The sequence below is a fragment of the Chinchilla lanigera genome, unplaced genomic scaffold (genome assembly GCF_000276665.1).
Source record: "Chinchilla lanigera isolate Chin_1 unplaced genomic scaffold, ChiLan1.0 scaffold00044, whole genome shotgun sequence".
Classification (NCBI taxonomy): domain Eukaryota; kingdom Metazoa; phylum Chordata; class Mammalia; order Rodentia; family Chinchillidae; genus Chinchilla; species Chinchilla lanigera.
In genome coordinates, this window is record NW_004955445.1 from 14,678,133 (window position 1) to 14,694,943 (window position 16,811).

The 16,811-nt window shown below is 39.9% G+C and overlaps 1 protein-coding gene across 2 annotated transcripts in view; it reads left to right on the plus strand.

Moving 5' to 3' along the window:
• The window catches only part of Ptprt (protein tyrosine phosphatase, receptor type, T), a 775,250-nt gene that overhangs the window by 492,382 nt on the left and 266,057 nt on the right, over positions 1-16,811 (plus strand). For both annotated transcript variants that reach the window (XM_013518366.1, XM_005392501.2), the window contains exons 9-10: positions 2,547-2,748; positions 4,143-4,245. In XM_013518366.1, the coding sequence (XP_013373820.1) occupies positions 2,547-2,748; positions 4,143-4,245 (305 nt within the window). The remainder of the gene's footprint in view (positions 1-2,546; positions 2,749-4,142; positions 4,246-16,811) is intronic.

Consider the following 16,811-nt stretch of genomic DNA (forward strand, 5'->3'; position numbering starts at 1 on the left):
AAAAGGGCCAAACATGTTCACTGGAAGAAAGATATCCTCTTTAATAAATGGTGCTGGAAAAACTGTCTCTCCAATTAGACCCATGTCTATTACCATGTACTAAAGTCAAAATGGATCAAAGATCTAAATATTAAAACAGAAATACTAAATCCACTGGAAGAGAAAGTAGGTAGAAATCTTGAAGACATAGGTGTAGGCAGAGTGTCCATAAACAAAAACCAAACTGCAAGGGAAGTACTTTAAAGAATCAACAACTGGCATCTCATCTTATTGAAAAGTGTTTGCACATCAAAAGAAATCAACAGCAGGGCAAAAAGAAAACCTACAAATTGGGATAAAATTTTAGCCAACTGTCCCTCAGACAAAGGACTTCTATCTAGAACATATACAAAATTTTAAAAAATCAGGCCCCCAATATTCAAAAACCCAGTCCAAAAATTGGCATCTAAGATGAATACACACTTCTCAGATAAAGAAATACAAATGGGAAATAAATATATGGAAAAATGTTCAACATCATTGGTCATTTGAGAAATGCAAATTAAAATAACAGTGAGATTCCATCTCCCCCCAGGAAGAATGACTATTATCAAGAAATCAATCCACAAGAAATACTGAAGGGGATGTGGGGAAAAAGGAACACTTCTCCACTACTGGTGGGAGTATAGACTGGTAAAACCACTGTGTAAGTCAGTGGGGAGATTCCTCACAAAACTAGGATTAGAGGTCCCACTTAACCCAGCTATTCCCCTTCTGGGTGTTTTTCCAGAAAAACTGAAAACATCACACCACAGCGATATATGTGCACCCTTGTTTATAGCAGCACAATTTGTCATAGCTAAATCTTGGAAACAGCCCAAATGCCCATCAACAGAGGAATGGATAAAAAAGTGTAGTATTTTTATTCAATGGAGTATTGCTGAGCTATAAAAAGGATAAACTTAAGGCTTTTATAGGTAAATGGATGCAACTAGAGACATACTCATAAGTGAAATAAATCAGTGTCAACATCGTGTTTTCTCCCCATGTGTCAACATCCTATTTTCTCCTTAGTGTAAGAACCTGAAAGAGTAAATAAAGCCCCATAGATAGTGTGAAATGGAAACAAATTGCTCAATGGGAAGGAACAATTTGGGATGAGGGAAAGGAGAAAAGAAAGAAAGAAGAAATGGAAAACATATACGTATATACAAGGATCGCTGAGATAATTTTATGCTGATATCTATTGGTTTATTTAAAGCAACAGTTGGTGCTTAAATTTTTTTTCCTGACCAATTTTACATGCTTATATCTGGTAATCTGAAAAACTAATTTGAAGAAAACAATATGTAATACAATAACAATTGCTGAACTCCTACCATCTTGTTTAGTGAAGCTCTGTATCATTTCTAATGTTTTTTATTACTTTTTATTCTCTGTAATTGTTTGATCAATCTTGCATCCTTACATCTGGTAATCTGAGGAACTTCCCTGACATGAACTATATGTAATATAACAACCATTGTTAATTCCTATTATATTGTTTTGAAATCCTGGATCACTTTTTATTGTTTTTGTGTTGTTTTGTTTTTGTCTTTGTTGTTGATGTTTTGTTTTTTTCTCTTTAAAATAAAAAAAATCGAGTGAGCACTTCAAAGCTTCTATACCTTGACATTTTTATGATGCCCTCCTGTGGGATCAGTGAATAGTAGATATAAAATATTGCACGTTATAGACCACTTTAGTTATTGCCAAACTCACAGGATAAGTTGTGTCGTGAAGATCTTATTTTCTATCTGCAGTGCTTTGGAAAATAAAAAAATAATAATGTAGATGGGTTGAAAAGTGCTGATTTAATACAAGCTATTTCCAGGTGAGATTCAGTTTCACCATCATTAAAATGAGAATAACTATCCTGATTCCTCCCAAGGATAGGGAGAATACTGTCAAGATAAGGCATTATAAAACCACAGAATGCAGTGCTGGTCATGTAGAGGGTAGGACACATGATCTGTATTTTTACCATGACCCCTAAATTCTTATCATAGTGCTACACCTCAATATTGTTGTACAGCTATGCTACCCAATTAACTAGCTACTAGCTACAAAAGCCTACTGCTTTTTTGAACTGTGCCTAGTTCCTGTAAGAGTAAAATGTATACTAGATCTCTAAGATGTAATATGAACTATAGAACATCAGCTATCTCATTAAGGTTTTTACACTGATCACAGGTTAAAATGATAGTATTATGAATATACTGGACTCAGCGAGGTATATCACTAAAAATAATTTCACTTTCCTACCCCTTTAATGTGACTATTAGCAAATTTAAAATAACTTCTGTGGCTTGCATCCTATGTCTATTGGACAGGGCTACCCTAGCAGGTCAGCAGTGGATCTGCAGAGGCTGGACTGATCTGACAGGTGGACAAAAGCAGGTGACACTAAAGAACCCCTAGCCTACCTATCTCACATGTCCTCTCCTGTCCTCCCCTGATGTCCTTTCAGATGAGTCCAATCAGCCCCCTGAGTGGGGCACTTATGTGTTTGTTGCTTTGTCCTGCAGATCAACTACAAAGCTGTTGGCTCCCTGGACCCAAGTGCCGATCTTTCTAGTCAGAGGGGGAAAGTGTTCAAGCTCCGGAATGAAACTCACCATCTCTTTGTGGGTCTGTACCCAGGGACCACCTATTCCTTCACTATTAAGGCCAGCACAGCCAAGGGCTTTGGACCCCCAGTCACCACTCGGATTGCTACCAAAATTTCAGGTATCTCTTTATTTCTCTTCTTTTTTCAGTTTTTATTTTTGTTTGTACATGTTTGCATCACAGAATGAGTGCTTGCCTTGTTGGGAGTTGATACATGTACCTAACACCAAAAGGGAAAAAGGAGGGTAGTTTGTCCTTCCCTACCCATGCCTAGATTTTCTGAGAGAGAAAAGACATAGAGCCAATTGTCTCTGTGTGGTATTGGAACAGGGAGGATGACACAGTCCCTAGTGGGTTACTGTTGCAATCTCATGACGAAGCCAATTGATGAACTTCCTAATGTGTAAAAAACATATTAATTAGGTGGTAATTTACCAAATAAATTGCCACCGGCAGCATTAAATAGTGGGCATATATCTACATTTATCTATCTATATCTATAAAAAGTAAGAGCATAAAAATTGGTTTGCAATTATATTTTCAGAAATACTTTTTGTGCCAATGTAACACAGCACAGAATCTCATGGAATATTTTGATGAATGAACAAATGACAGTGACCAAGCCACAGTGACCCATGATTGCAAGTTGCCATTACTAGTAAGGGTCCCTTCTTCACAACTAAGACAGCATCAGCACAGAATTATCCCAAAATGCTTTATTACACCTTTCACTTTTTAGAATATCTCTACAATTCTGGTCTATGTAATACATATTTTCCGTGTGGTTTTGCAAAAACCATGATTTTTTGTAGCTTAATATTTCCACTTACCCTTATCCCATAAGCCTTTCCCATGTTGCTACATCGCTTTCATTATGAGGTTCTGTCAAGTGGATGGACGTAATTTAATTAAACATTCCCCTGTGGTTGGATATATTTGGTGCCTCCATGTTTTTATAAAATAACGCTTCAATAAACATCTTACAAAATAAAAGTTTAATTCGTTGGTTTGGATTGTAACTTTTGGATTAAATTCAAAAATGGAAAAGCTGAATTAAAAGGGATGTGGGTTTTAATGGCTCTCAATATAAATAGCTAAATTGCCCTTTCAAAGGATTAGATTTAGTCACACTCCTGTGGGGGGGAGAGGGTCTCTTGGAAAAAAAAAGTAGGGGGAACTAATTCATTATTGCTTTATTTGCATTTAAATGTGTTTAACAAGGTTGACTCTGCTCTCACATCGTTATTAAGTTCTTACATTTCTTACGTGTATCTTTATTCCCTGTGGAGTGAATAATGGATGCATGTGGGTTCCTGGCCACATCACTGTCACCTTTCTCCAGACTATTTGAGCCTTACAAATAGAAATCAGGGCCTCCTTTGCTGAAAGCCTCTGTTATCCTGTTGTTAGAACCCATTCCTTTCTGATCATCTGGAATATCTTTAAGGATGGAGGTGACAAGCAAGGTTGGGGACTGGTGCTGAGCTCACCTCCAATCTCTGTTCCCTGTCTAGCTCCTTCGATGCCTGAATATGACACAGACACCCCACTGAATGAAACGGACACAACCATTACAGTGATGCTGAAACCGGCCCAGTCCCGGGGAGCCCCTGTCAGGTGAGGAGTTTGCGGCTTTCTTTCTCTGAACCATACATACCTCCAGGGGAATCCTGTGACTGGCATTGTGTGTGGGCACAATGGGACCAGGAGCAAAACTTCCTGGAAGGAACAGGGTCAGCTGTCCCAAGCCCAATTCAGAGGAGATATCTAAGCCTGGATTCTTTAACCCTACAATGGAGTCTTCAGAAGAATCATGCTGATAAGAACCCTACATGGTCAAGGAGAGAGTTTTCTGGATCACAACCCTAGTAAATTTAGTTTGTGCAGTGGGAAACCTGGACATAGTGCCATGAAAAATTTACTTTATTGCAAGTAACAGACAGACAGATTTACTGAATTCTCAAAAGAATCTGTTGAAAGTTTATGAATGGGAAGAGATAAAGGTGGAGAGGGGAGCTTGTCCAGCCTAGGGCTATGTAGTGTGAGAATCCCACAGGCCCTTGCTGGCAAGGTTACCTGCTGATTTTAACAAGAGGCTATTGGAGGTCAGAAGCATATGGTTGCCAGAGGCAGCAAAAACATCGCAGTAGCCAAGCTGATCAGTGTACATACACGGCTATCAGGAGAGTGGGCATTTCTCTTAAATGAACAATACTTTGCACAAAGGCAGCAATGTTAACTGCTGATTTTGCACAGAACTCTAGGAAACAAGACCTCAGGTCATAAAAATGAGATAGAATGTGGGATGGAATAGGTTTCTGTGCCCTACTCTTGGTACATAAGGTATTCAATACACATTTGTTGAGTTAAGGTGTAGCACAGGGCTCAAAAAGGGTTCATTCAACACAAGTATTATTAAGTATCCTCTCTGTTTTAGTTACTGTTTAAGTACTTGGTAGAGAGTCATGAACTAGTAATAAATAAGTTATATTCTAAAGGAAGCTGAATTCTAAACATAATTGCAGTACAGTGCATCCTTATAGAGATATGCACAGTTGTTATGGCAGCTTAGAGGAGAGGATTCTCAGGAGAGGAGATACTAAGCTGCATCTTCAGTGTTGGGTAAAGTTTAACCCAAGTTGCAGGGGTGCAGGGTAGGCAGAGGCATGAAGGAGAGAGCCTGTGCCTGGTTAATTTCACCTTATCACAGAGGTCAAGTGAAAGCTGAGGTGCATTTGAGGACAATGCAGAGGCCTTGAGGGTTGCTTCCAGTGACATCACTCTTTGCATCCCTGGGCTCTAGTACCCCAGCCTAAAGGAAGCTCTGAGATGGCCCTAAACTCCTTTCTTCACTCTGCATTCAGCTCTACCAGCAAATTATAGGCAGTGGAGCAGATAGACTCAGTCGCCAAAATTGTGGAAGTTCCTGGAAGTCTGGAAACTTTGGTTAATGATCCTCCCAAGTCAACTGAACCATCAGGCCCTGAAACAAGTGTGGATAATGTTATGGTAGAGCTTTGCTCTTCTATTTTGCCCAGTGGTTGTTCTAGGATTGTCCTCTCTGTGATAAGCAAAATTAAATGGTAGCTCTAGAGTTAAATCTGGTTATTAATCCTCTGGTTTTCTTCTGTCCTTGAATTTTCTCTATACACTGTGAACTGTTATCTTTATTTTCAGATGAAGAAACTGAGGTGTAGAGATGCCCAAGGGATACAGACAATAACTAGGAATGGGGAAGCTGAGGTTGAACGCAGCACCTCTGGGTGTCCTGTCGCCATTCCCTTTTGGCCAACAAAGCCTTACTGCTTTTAACAAATGTCTCTTTTATGCAGCAGCATCAGTCACTATTGCAAAATCTGATTTTCCCAGAGGACAAATGTATGGCCAGAGAGGGAAGTAGCTTGACCAGATTCCACAGCAAGGTAGCAGCTGACCCAGAGCACAGCTCAGATCTGACCCCAAGTGTGATGCTCCTATTGTAGATTAAGTTATCCAAGCCTATAAATCTATCAGCAAGGGACCTGGTCTGAGTGGCATCCCACTGTGTGGTATCCTAGTGAACACAAATTTAGTCCAGTTCCCCCATGGTCCTCAGGCTGTGTGGGGCCATGGAAAGAATGTGTTTGATGGCAATAAACCTAGATTAAATCCTGTTCTGACACTGCAGCCTTAACACTGGACAAGATGCTTAATCTCAGTTTCTATCTCTCTCCCCTCCCCCCTTTCTCACTCTCTCTTTTCCTCCTTACCTCTGTCTCTACTCTCCTTATCTGCAAAGCATGGGCGGTATTTCACAGCCTGAATGAATAGGGGCATGCAGAGGGCCAGGTAGGCCAGACACCCAGGCCTGCCTGATTCCAGACACCAGAGACTAAGATCTCGACCCTTCTCCCAAGTAAAGGGACCGTCTTTTTTCAAACAAAAATGCAAAGGAGATTTTTCTAGTCTTCACTAACAGAAACCGTTACATATCCACCCTGAGTCTGCATGTTCTTGCTTTGCATATTTATTTAACAACAAGCTTATGCATCTTTAGAATATAGTAAATTATGAGGAGGGAAAAGGGGATGGAAGTGACCAAGCAGCAATGAGGAATTGAGACCAGCAGGGAGCAAAGGAGAAGAGCAGCTCTACAGAGCAGATGTGGGTACTTGACAATCAAGAAGGTCTGAGTTATAGACCCTCACAACCATGGATGTTTATTCCTTGATCCAGTTTTACAAAAAACAAGTGTGTCTTTAACTTAAAACAGCCAACTACCTTCCATTTAATGAGCAAACACGTGCTGTGTGTCTCTCGTTGTACATAACACTGTCTGCACCTTCACAGCACTTTGGTAAAGGCTCCTTCTTTTACAAATGTGGAAATTTAGATAAACTGAAGTTAAGTGCATTGACCCAGGCCATGACACAAGTAAGAGCTACAGGCAAAATTTAAGCCCAATTCTGACTCTAACCCTCTACTCATTACTATACCATGCCACTTCCCTAGTAGGAAAGTATGCATGACATATTTTGGTGACATTTTCATTTGAAAAATTAAAATAAAAGAAATGTCACTGCTCAAAGGGGAAATGGTTGGTGTCTGGAAATGTCTGCTGGCTTTTCATCCCAAGGCTCTGGATCACTGAGGGTGGGCGTGCACTCTATTTCTGGAATTATTTTTCAGACATTGCTTGGGCATTTTCCAAGAAGGAGAAGAGACTAACCAATGCCAGTCAGCAAAACTTTCAGGACAACTGCAATGACAGAGTGGAAATACCACAGTGGATTTGAGTTACCTTTACCATTTTCCACCTTGAACTTTGGGCACTAGAATGTGCATGTGGGAGGCAATTGACAGCAGAGTTGTTCATTGAATATTTACTGAACACTCACTATGGACCGGGAAGTGAACTAAGCACTGGGGATAATCAGGAAACAAGGTGGACACACCACTGCCTTCTTGAGACTTCCTATCTACTAAGTGTGTCTGTGAATGGGCAGGGAGGAAAGGCATTAAGCATATAAGCAAACAAAATAATGAAATCAACAAAACAAATAAGTTGACACAAGGCAGCAGGGGCAGTAACTACGTTGGTAGACCAGATGGAACAATGAGCATCACCAGGAAAAGTGGACCATGTGAGGTACTGCAGGTTGAAAGGTGGGAGCAGATTAGACCAACAAAATGCCACTCATGTTACAGGGTTCTAAGAGCTCATTATTGGGTCAAGGATGCCTTGAGTCCTATTTTACCATACATAGAAGGAAAGAGTTGCAAGTTGTGGTGCAAGGGAGTAAAAAGATAATTTACCACATATTTCAAAATAAATAGTGGTATGCACCTGTAATCCCAGCACTTGAAAGGCTGAGGCAGGAGGATAGCCAAGAATTTGAGACCATCCTGGGCTACATAGTGAGTTCAAAGCCAACCTGATCTACATAGCGAGACCCTGTCTCTAAATAAATAAATAAATAAATAAATTTTTAAAAAGACTTTACACTTCATAGTTTTCTTCTGTTTTATCATTTAACCTTCCCCTACCTGGTGAGTAAGGTGGGAAATACCATCTCCACTTCAGAGAAAGAAACTGCAGGATAAGATGTTAAAAAATTGGCCCAAGGTCACAGGGCTCATAACAATTAAAACCAGTGGTCAGACACAGACCAAGTTTCCTGGTTCTGAGTTCATTGCTCCCCAAGAAGTTGTGAATTCCCCAGGCCTGACAAGTCAAATGATGCCTGAGTGACCCTTTCATGGGGACACCACAAGGTGAGCTTCTGCTGGCTAGTGTATGAGGGGTGGGAAAGATGACTTAGCAGTCCTCCAGCTCTGGATTGGGGGGGACCTAACCTGCAGCTTGTGAATTCTGGTGGTGTCTCTCTGCCTGAAGCTGCAGACTCCCACCTGAACTTTTCCTTCCAGCTCCTCAGGTAGGTACTTCTTCCTTGTGGCTGTGATGCTCAGATCCTGACAGAACCAACTCCAGACCCTGCTTGATTGCTCACTGCTCCTTGGAAGCCTCAGGGGTCTGACTCTGGTAGAGTCACACATGCAGGGAGCTGTGGAGAGCAGCAGGGAGGATCCCTTGACTCGCATCCCTCCAGCCAAACCTCATCAGCAGCTTGGCCTATTTTTCTAATACTCCACAATGGAGATTTATTGCTTTTGCATTGCTTTCCCTGGGCCTTCAAAGATTTATTGGTTTTTAAGTGACAGAATCCTAGAATTGCTTAAAAGATCAATCAAATAGTGACTCGAATCTAATATTCAGCTCTGACTTGAGCACGCTGAACCTTCTTCCCCAACACCCCACCTGTCATGCTGATGTATCTGTGCTAACCTTGATAAGAAAGTAACTTGGCCAGGAATTAATCACCCATAATTCAGTCCCTGGAGGGAGGTAGAGGGAGAACCCTAGATTTTAGCAGACCCTCCTGCTCCAGCAGGCTTCTCTGGACATTTCCTTTGCTCAGCTTGTCTACCCTCCCATGCATCCAGTCAGTCACACAGGCTGTCCATTCAGTTTTAGAATCAGCCCTGAGCTGAGCTCCTTCTCCTCCATAGTCACTCCCCAGAACCACTCCCCTGCCCTACCAGGGTGTCCTTGCTGATCTATCTGCCCATGGGCCTATCTTCATTTCACCCACCCTCACCACACTGCTGGAGTGGTCCTTTGGAAACACAAATTGGATCAGGTTAACTTCCCTGCTTAAAATTCTTAAATGGGTCACTAGTTTTCAACTGCATTAAAATCAAGCTTCTTAGCATGTAATTCAAGGCCTGTCAGCATCTGGCCTTAATTTTATTTGTGGTTTCATTTAAATTCACTCTGACCCTTTACCAGGTTTTATCCAAAACTGACCTGTGTAATTCCTTCATGGTTTGTTCCTGAGCTTTTAATTGTGTCATGCATTTGTTTAAATGCTTCTTTGTTATTTGTTTAACATGCCCTACACTAGGCTGCGAGCTACAACAAATATAGAGGCTTGGCACTATAGAGGAGCTTCTTCACTTGGGACAGTATCTTTAGTTGTTTTTCCTTGGTGCTGAGACAAAATATCCAACACTCAGATTTAAAGGAGGAAAGGTTTATTGTAGCTCACAGTTTGTAAAGGTTTCAGTTCTTAGTTGGCTGGCTCCAACACAGGATAGCCTGGCAGAGGGGCATCGCAGAGGAGAAACAGTTCATAGTGGGCAGAAGGCAGCAAAGCTGCAAAGTAGTGAAGAAGCAGCAAGTCACGAGCAGTGAGTGCAGCACTCCCTTGCTGTCCCTGATAGTCCATCAGGCTACATGTCCTTACAGTGAGTAGCATTCACACCCAAGGTGGGCCTTCCCATTATCCTCACCCAGAATTATGCCAAACCAATCAATGGACTAATTTAGCAATCACAGATACTTGATCTTAGAATTGCACACTCTAGATCCAACCACATCTGAAAACTCCCACCCATGACCATGTGAGGCTTTGGGGGGACATCTAGATACAAGCCATAACATAAAGTGTCTAGCTTTTAGTAGGTCCCCAAAACAAACAAAACCAAATCAAAATTATTTACTAAAGCATGTGATTAGTAAATTCAGCATATCTATTTTGCCAAGTAGATACCAGGCTCTAGGACTAGTCAGGGACATTACAGACACTCTTCTGCTTCTTCTCAGTCTATAGTAAGTGGTGTCTGATGGAACTTTCTGGAATAATAAAAATATCTTTTATTTGTATGCTGTCCAACATGGTTTCCACTAGCCACATATGGTTATTGAATATTTGATATATGGCTAATACAACTTAGGAACTGATGTTTATTTTAAATTCCAAGAGCCACATTCAGCTAAGTAATAAATCCATTTTTGTTTCTATTGTTTTAATTTGATTAACTTGGGTTGATTTTACACATTCCAAGAAGCAGTATGCTATTTCAATACGTGCATACAGTGTGTGCTGATCAAATCCAACCTCCCTTTATCCAGCATCCCACCCTTACCTCCAGACCCTTCTCAACCTCTAGTAATCACTATTTTATGTGCAGCTTGACTTTGACTTTTTCAGCTTCCATATATAAGAAAGAACATATGGTACTTGTCTTTCTATGTCTGGATTATTTTACTGAACCTAATGCCCCCTAGTTCCATTCATTTTGCTGAAAATGACAAAATTTTATTCCTTTTTATGGATGAGTAATTCTCCTTTGTGTATGTATATATACACATTTTCTTCATCTATTAATGGGTACATAGGCTAATTCTATATCTTAGCCATGATTCTATATCTTGGGCTCATTCTGTATTTAGCCAATAATATATATTATTATTTCTCTCAACCATGGTAAATAACATGGCAGTAAACAGGGTCATGGAGACATCTGTTGGGCATGTTGATTTCTTCTCTTTGGATACGTACCCAGGAGTGTGATAGCTGGATCATGCAGTTTACTTAGTTTTTATAGAAATCTCCATACTGCTTTTGATAGTGGCTGTCTTAATTTACATTCCCACCAATAGTATATGAAGGTTTCTTTTTCTACATTCTCACCATCATTATTTTGTTTCTGTTTTCTTCAAATAGCCGTCGTAATGTGATATGATAGCTCATTGTAGTTATGTTTTAAAATTATTTTTATTAGTATGTTTTTGTAATGCATAGTGATTACATTTAGCTTGGGGGATTGTCACATACACATATTGCATATCTACTCCCCTTCCTCTTCTCATTATTGATTTCTAGTTTCATTACACCATGATCTGATAATATGCATGAAATTATTTCCATTACTTTGTATTTCAGAATGTGTTATGGCCCAAAATGGTCTATTTTGGAGAAAGGTCTGTGTGCTGCTGAGAACAATTGTGTTTGCTGTTGCTGTTGGTGGAGCATTCTGGAGAGAGCTATTAAATCCATTTATTTGAAGATGTGGTTCAATTCTGATATTTCTTTGTTGATTCTTTTTGTCTAGTTGGGCTGTCTATGACAGTAGGGTATTAAAGTCCTCCACTGTGATCACACTGATGCTTATATGATCTTCTATGTCTAGTCATATTTGCCTTATGTAGTTGGGTATGCAAGTATTTGGTGCATATTTATTTGTAATTATTATCTCTTCCTATCTAATTGTTCCCTTTACCAATATACAGTAACCTTCTTTATCTCTTCTGATCAATTTTGGCTTGAAAATCATTTTGTTGGAGAACTAGGGTAGCTATTCCTATTAGTTTTGGGCCTCTTGTTGCATGGAATATCGTTTTCCATCCTGGTATTTTTAATCTATAAAATTCTGTATGGATTAGGTGTATTTCTTGTATACAACATACATTTGAGTTTTATTTTTTGGTCCAATCTGCCAATCTGTGTCTTTTGAATAGGAAATTAAAACCTTTTACATTGAGAAGTATTACTGAAAGGCACTCACTGGCTCCTGCCATTGCATTATTTTTTTTTGTTCCTAATTCCTTTACTTTTCCCTTTTACTTAACTGCTCACCTTGCTTTATGTATTCATTTACCGGACTCTTTGGTGGTGTTAGCTTCATGTTCTCTGTCTAGGATATTCTTGAGTAATTGTTTCAGTCCTGGACCTTTGGTCATAAATTTTGGGGGGAATTTGTTTTTTTTTGAGACAGGGCCTCACTATGTAGTGCAGGCTGTTCTTGAACTCACTTATGTAGCCCAGGCTGGCTTGGAACTTATGAAGGTCCTTCTGCCTCAGCCTGGTAAGTCCTGGGATCTAGGCTTGTGCCACCTCACTTAACAGTCATAAATTTCTTAAAATGCTCTTTGACATGGAAAATCCGTATTTCTTCATCAAATTTGAAAGGTAGTTTTTCAGAGTATATTAATCTGGTTTGAAAATTGGTTCTTTTAAGACATGAAAAAACTGCATTCTAAGCTCTCCTACCCTTTAAGGTTTGTTGTGTTGAGAAATCTGCTATAATTCTAATAAGTTTACCTTTCTAAGTTAATTGTTGCTTTTTCCTGGAAGCTTTTAAAATTCTGTTTTTGCATTGAACTTCTAGGAACTTATCTATGATCTATCATGGAGAGGTTCTTTTTTTGATCATGGCTACTTGGAGTTCTATATGCCTAATTAAACTAAATGTTGAATTCTTTTCCTATATGTGGAAATTCTTCTGATATTGTTTCTATTATTCCTTTTGTCCTGTCTTCTAATATTTCTTTAACTCCCTATTATTCTTAGGTTAGTTCTCTTTGAGTCATCTAGCAGCTGTTGGTTCCAGTTTCCATTACCTTTTGTTTTTAATGTTTCTCTGAGTATACGGTCTTCCGAATCCACTCTTATCTTCTAGTTCAGATATTCTCTCCTTACAGTGGTCATCTATGCTGTTCATACTTTTAGCATATTTTTGTAACATGGCTTTCTGTTTAATATCTTTTTATAAAGTCTAATTCTTCACTGAACTGGGCATTTGTATCTTGTACTGTCATGACAAGTTCACCCAGCCCCACAATTCTTTAAACTCACTGAAGTTTCTTGTTTAATTACATCATCTTTAAGCTTGGTGAATGTCTTATTAATCTGTTTTTTGTTTCTTTTATCCCTTCATACATTTCAGCCATTTGGTTTCTTAGCCACCTCTCCCTACCACTACCACTGCCTCCCCATGCCCATTAGATAAGTTTTGCAGAAGTTAAGAACTTTTGGAGGTATTTTTTGCCTTGTTTCTGTGTGTGTGTGTGTGTGTGTGTGTGTGTGTGTGTGTGTGTGTGTTTATGTATGTGTGCACACATGTACACGAGAATGCTAAGAGTTGAGGCTCAGAATAGAAAGACTTTGTTGCTAGTATGGAGAGCTCTTTTTGTGCTTTCCAGTGATGTGATTTTGGGTTTTGGTTGCACTTTGGTATTTATGTACCTACTCAGCTTAATAGGATCAGCCCCAGTTGCTGTGTTGCAAGAATAGAGTCCCTCCCAGTTATTCTCAACAGCAGCATACCCAACCATGCACCATTCATGCACATTAAAGCTTGCTTTAAAAATTTCATCCTTTTTTCAATGACCCATAAACACTGCTACTTCCAATAGGTAGGCTGGGGTGGGTTGAGGGAAGGAAAAAGGAAGAGAAAAGGGAATAAGGCAGATCAGGAAGATGAAGAGAAAAAGAGCAAAGGAAAGAGAGGTATCAAACTCTGTTGATACTATTTTCATAACTGGAGTGGGGTGCTGGTGGAAAGGAGGAGGTTTGAAAGCATGCTATGGTTGTGTCTAGATGTTCCTCTAAAGCCTCATGTGGTCATAGAGCTTTTTCAGAGGTGGCTGAATCTAGAGCATGTGATGCTGGGATTAAAGGTGTGTGATTGTTAAATTAAGCCACTGATTTTTTTGGCTTAGTTCTGGCTAGGGTTAAGGGTAAGGGTGCTATACCCACCCTAGGGCGGGTAGCCTGCATACAATATAAGGAACAAAAAAAGTTTTATCTCTTCCTTGCTTGCTTGCTTGCTTTTGCTGTCTTCTGCTGCTATGAACTATTGCCCCTCTGCTATGTGCTACCTGCCTTGAAGCCAGTTAATTATGGACTGAAACCTCTACAAACTGTGAGCCAAATAAACATTTCCTCCCTTAACTTGGGCATCAATATTTTGTCTCAGCAATGAGAAAAGTAAGTAAGACAGAGAATATTTGTGGGAACAGAAAAAGGAATACAGAAGAAGGGAACTGTAATTGGAGCTTGATGGAAGCTGTGAGAAGGTCAGAACCTGTTAATATGCTGATAATTACCTTGTGGTGGAAGCAGCTACACACGGTTTTGGCGTTATCCTAATTTGACTAAGGAAGGTACTATTTATATTGGTTAATTCCTATTTTCACATATACAAACACCTCCCATTTGTATCCTAGATGCAAGGAGGAAAGAAAAATAGGAAGGCAAAGGAAAAGAAAGAAAACAGTAGCAGTTAAAACAAAATGCAGCTAGAAGAACACAACTACTTTTTAAAACATTTTATTTTATTAGTACATATTTGTAGTACATGAAGTTTACATTCAGCTTGGGGAATAGGTGAATGTACATAGCACAGCTTGTTTTCTTTTTTAATCTTCTGCCCCTTCCCACGCACCTCCCTCTATTTCTAAATCCCTTGTCCCCAATTTGTTTTTTCTTCTCACCTTTCTCAGTCTCTGAACCAGGGCTGCTCCTGTGACTTGTTCAGTTGTCTGCAGATGACTGAGAAGACAGGAATATGACAGAACACTGAACCCACCCTTCCACTGTAGGCCAGGCATCTGCTTCTGCTAAATTTCTGTTTGGCTTCTGTGGATGAGGTTAGCTGGAAGTTCTGCCTTTGTCTTTTTTTTTTTTAATTTATTTTAAAAATAAAAGAAGAAAAACATTAACAAACAGACAGCCATTTACAAAATAGCATAAGAACTGTACAAACAATACAGAGTTACAGACAAAGTGGTAGGAAATTAACAATACTTGTATTATGTATTGATATCTACAAAGCAGTTTCTCAGGAAAACAAATAGAAGCATGCAATATTGATCAAACAAGTAATCATTAACTGTTCCTTTCAGTAAAGCAATATTAGAAAGTAGTACAACTATGTTAGCTATCCTGTAGACACATACATACATAATTTCCCCTTCTTTTACTTCTCTTTCCCCACACCCCAGTTGCCCTTTACTTTTGAGCATTTTTCTTTCATTTCACAATGTCTATCATACCCTCTAATTTTTATTCACTCTTTCAGGTTCTTACATTAGTGAGACATTACATTGCTTACACATGCAGGTCTGATTTATTTCACTTATGAGTATGGTCTCTAGTTGTGATCATTTACCTATAAAAGCCTTGAATTTATCTTTCTTTATAGCTGAGTAATATTCCATTATATAAAAGTACCACAATTTTTTATCCAATCCTCAGTGGATGGACATTTGGGTTGCCTCCACAATTTAGGTTTAGTTAAGTGGAAGGGAGTAGAAAGGTCCTCTTGATCTCTACTCCCTTGCCTGCATGACAAACTGAAACTGCTTCTGTGTGCTCCTTCTGTAAGTTTCCTAGTAAACACACAGCAGCTCACCATCTGGCCAAGCCCCTACTTTCCTCTCCTTGCCCATGGCTTCTACCATTCCACTCAGTGCAAAGTATCACTCTCCAGCCTGTGAACTTGGTGGTGCCTTAGGGGTCAACAGCCTGTGTCTGGAGGGGTGGAGGTTCCCGTGTAGGAGTAAAATAAGGGTGGTGATTAGTGAGTAGGCTATCCTGTGGGCACAACACTCAGGGTCTTTGGAGGAAGAATGGGTGAATGCTTATTTGGGGGCCACTGCAATTACTTTTTTCCTCAGGGTCTCTTCATGTGCAGTCACTGCCCACTCCTGGAACGCCTTGAGCAGAGGCTTTTTCAGTGCTCAAATCTGGGTCCCTAATCAGGATCCAGTGCTTGTTTCCAGCTTTCCCAAGAGTTCACTGGCTTTTTCCCAGACACAGCTCTCTAGCTTTCAGTTTCTCTGGTGCTTTGATATGCGAACATCTCCTTCACTGGCTTCCTTTACCAAGTGCGGAGCATGAGAAGATCATGAGCTTATTCCAGTGGCCTGTCCTTCGCTGAGATGCTGACTCACCCACTTGTGTTAGATCCTCTCCCAAGGTGGTTGGTTCACTGGACCTGAGCTGTAAGCGGTGTTGCTCAGCTTCTTTTTCTAAACCCCCCTGACTCTCGACTGAAGCTCCAGGGTTTTTCCTCCAGTTGCCTTCCTGTGTCTCACTTTCTTTGCCTCCCCTGAGCTTTCTAGTGCAAGTTTTGAGAGCTTCCCTCCTGTATCTCTGTCTCTGGTTGGCCATGACGGAACAAAATATCCTCATTGTAATTTTGATTTACATTTTCCTGATGGCTAATGGTATCGAGCATTTTTTCAAGTAGTTGTTGGCTGTCCATTTCTATTTCTTCTTTTAAGAAAGGAAGTGAGTACTATTTTGGATGATGCCAGTATATAAAGAAAAACAGTTGCAAAATTAGAAATAATAGAAAAACCACTTGTTAGGATTTGTGTCTGGATGTTCCTCCAAAGCCTCATGCAGTCATGGAGCAGGCTTCTGGAGTTTATGATTGATCCATGATCCAATGTTGGGATTATGGGTATGAGTGCTACACCTGCCCTGAAGTGGTAATTTGCATACATTATAAGGAAGGGAAAGAAGCTTGCTCTCCCCACCTGCTCCCATGCTTTTGCACTTGCTACTTTT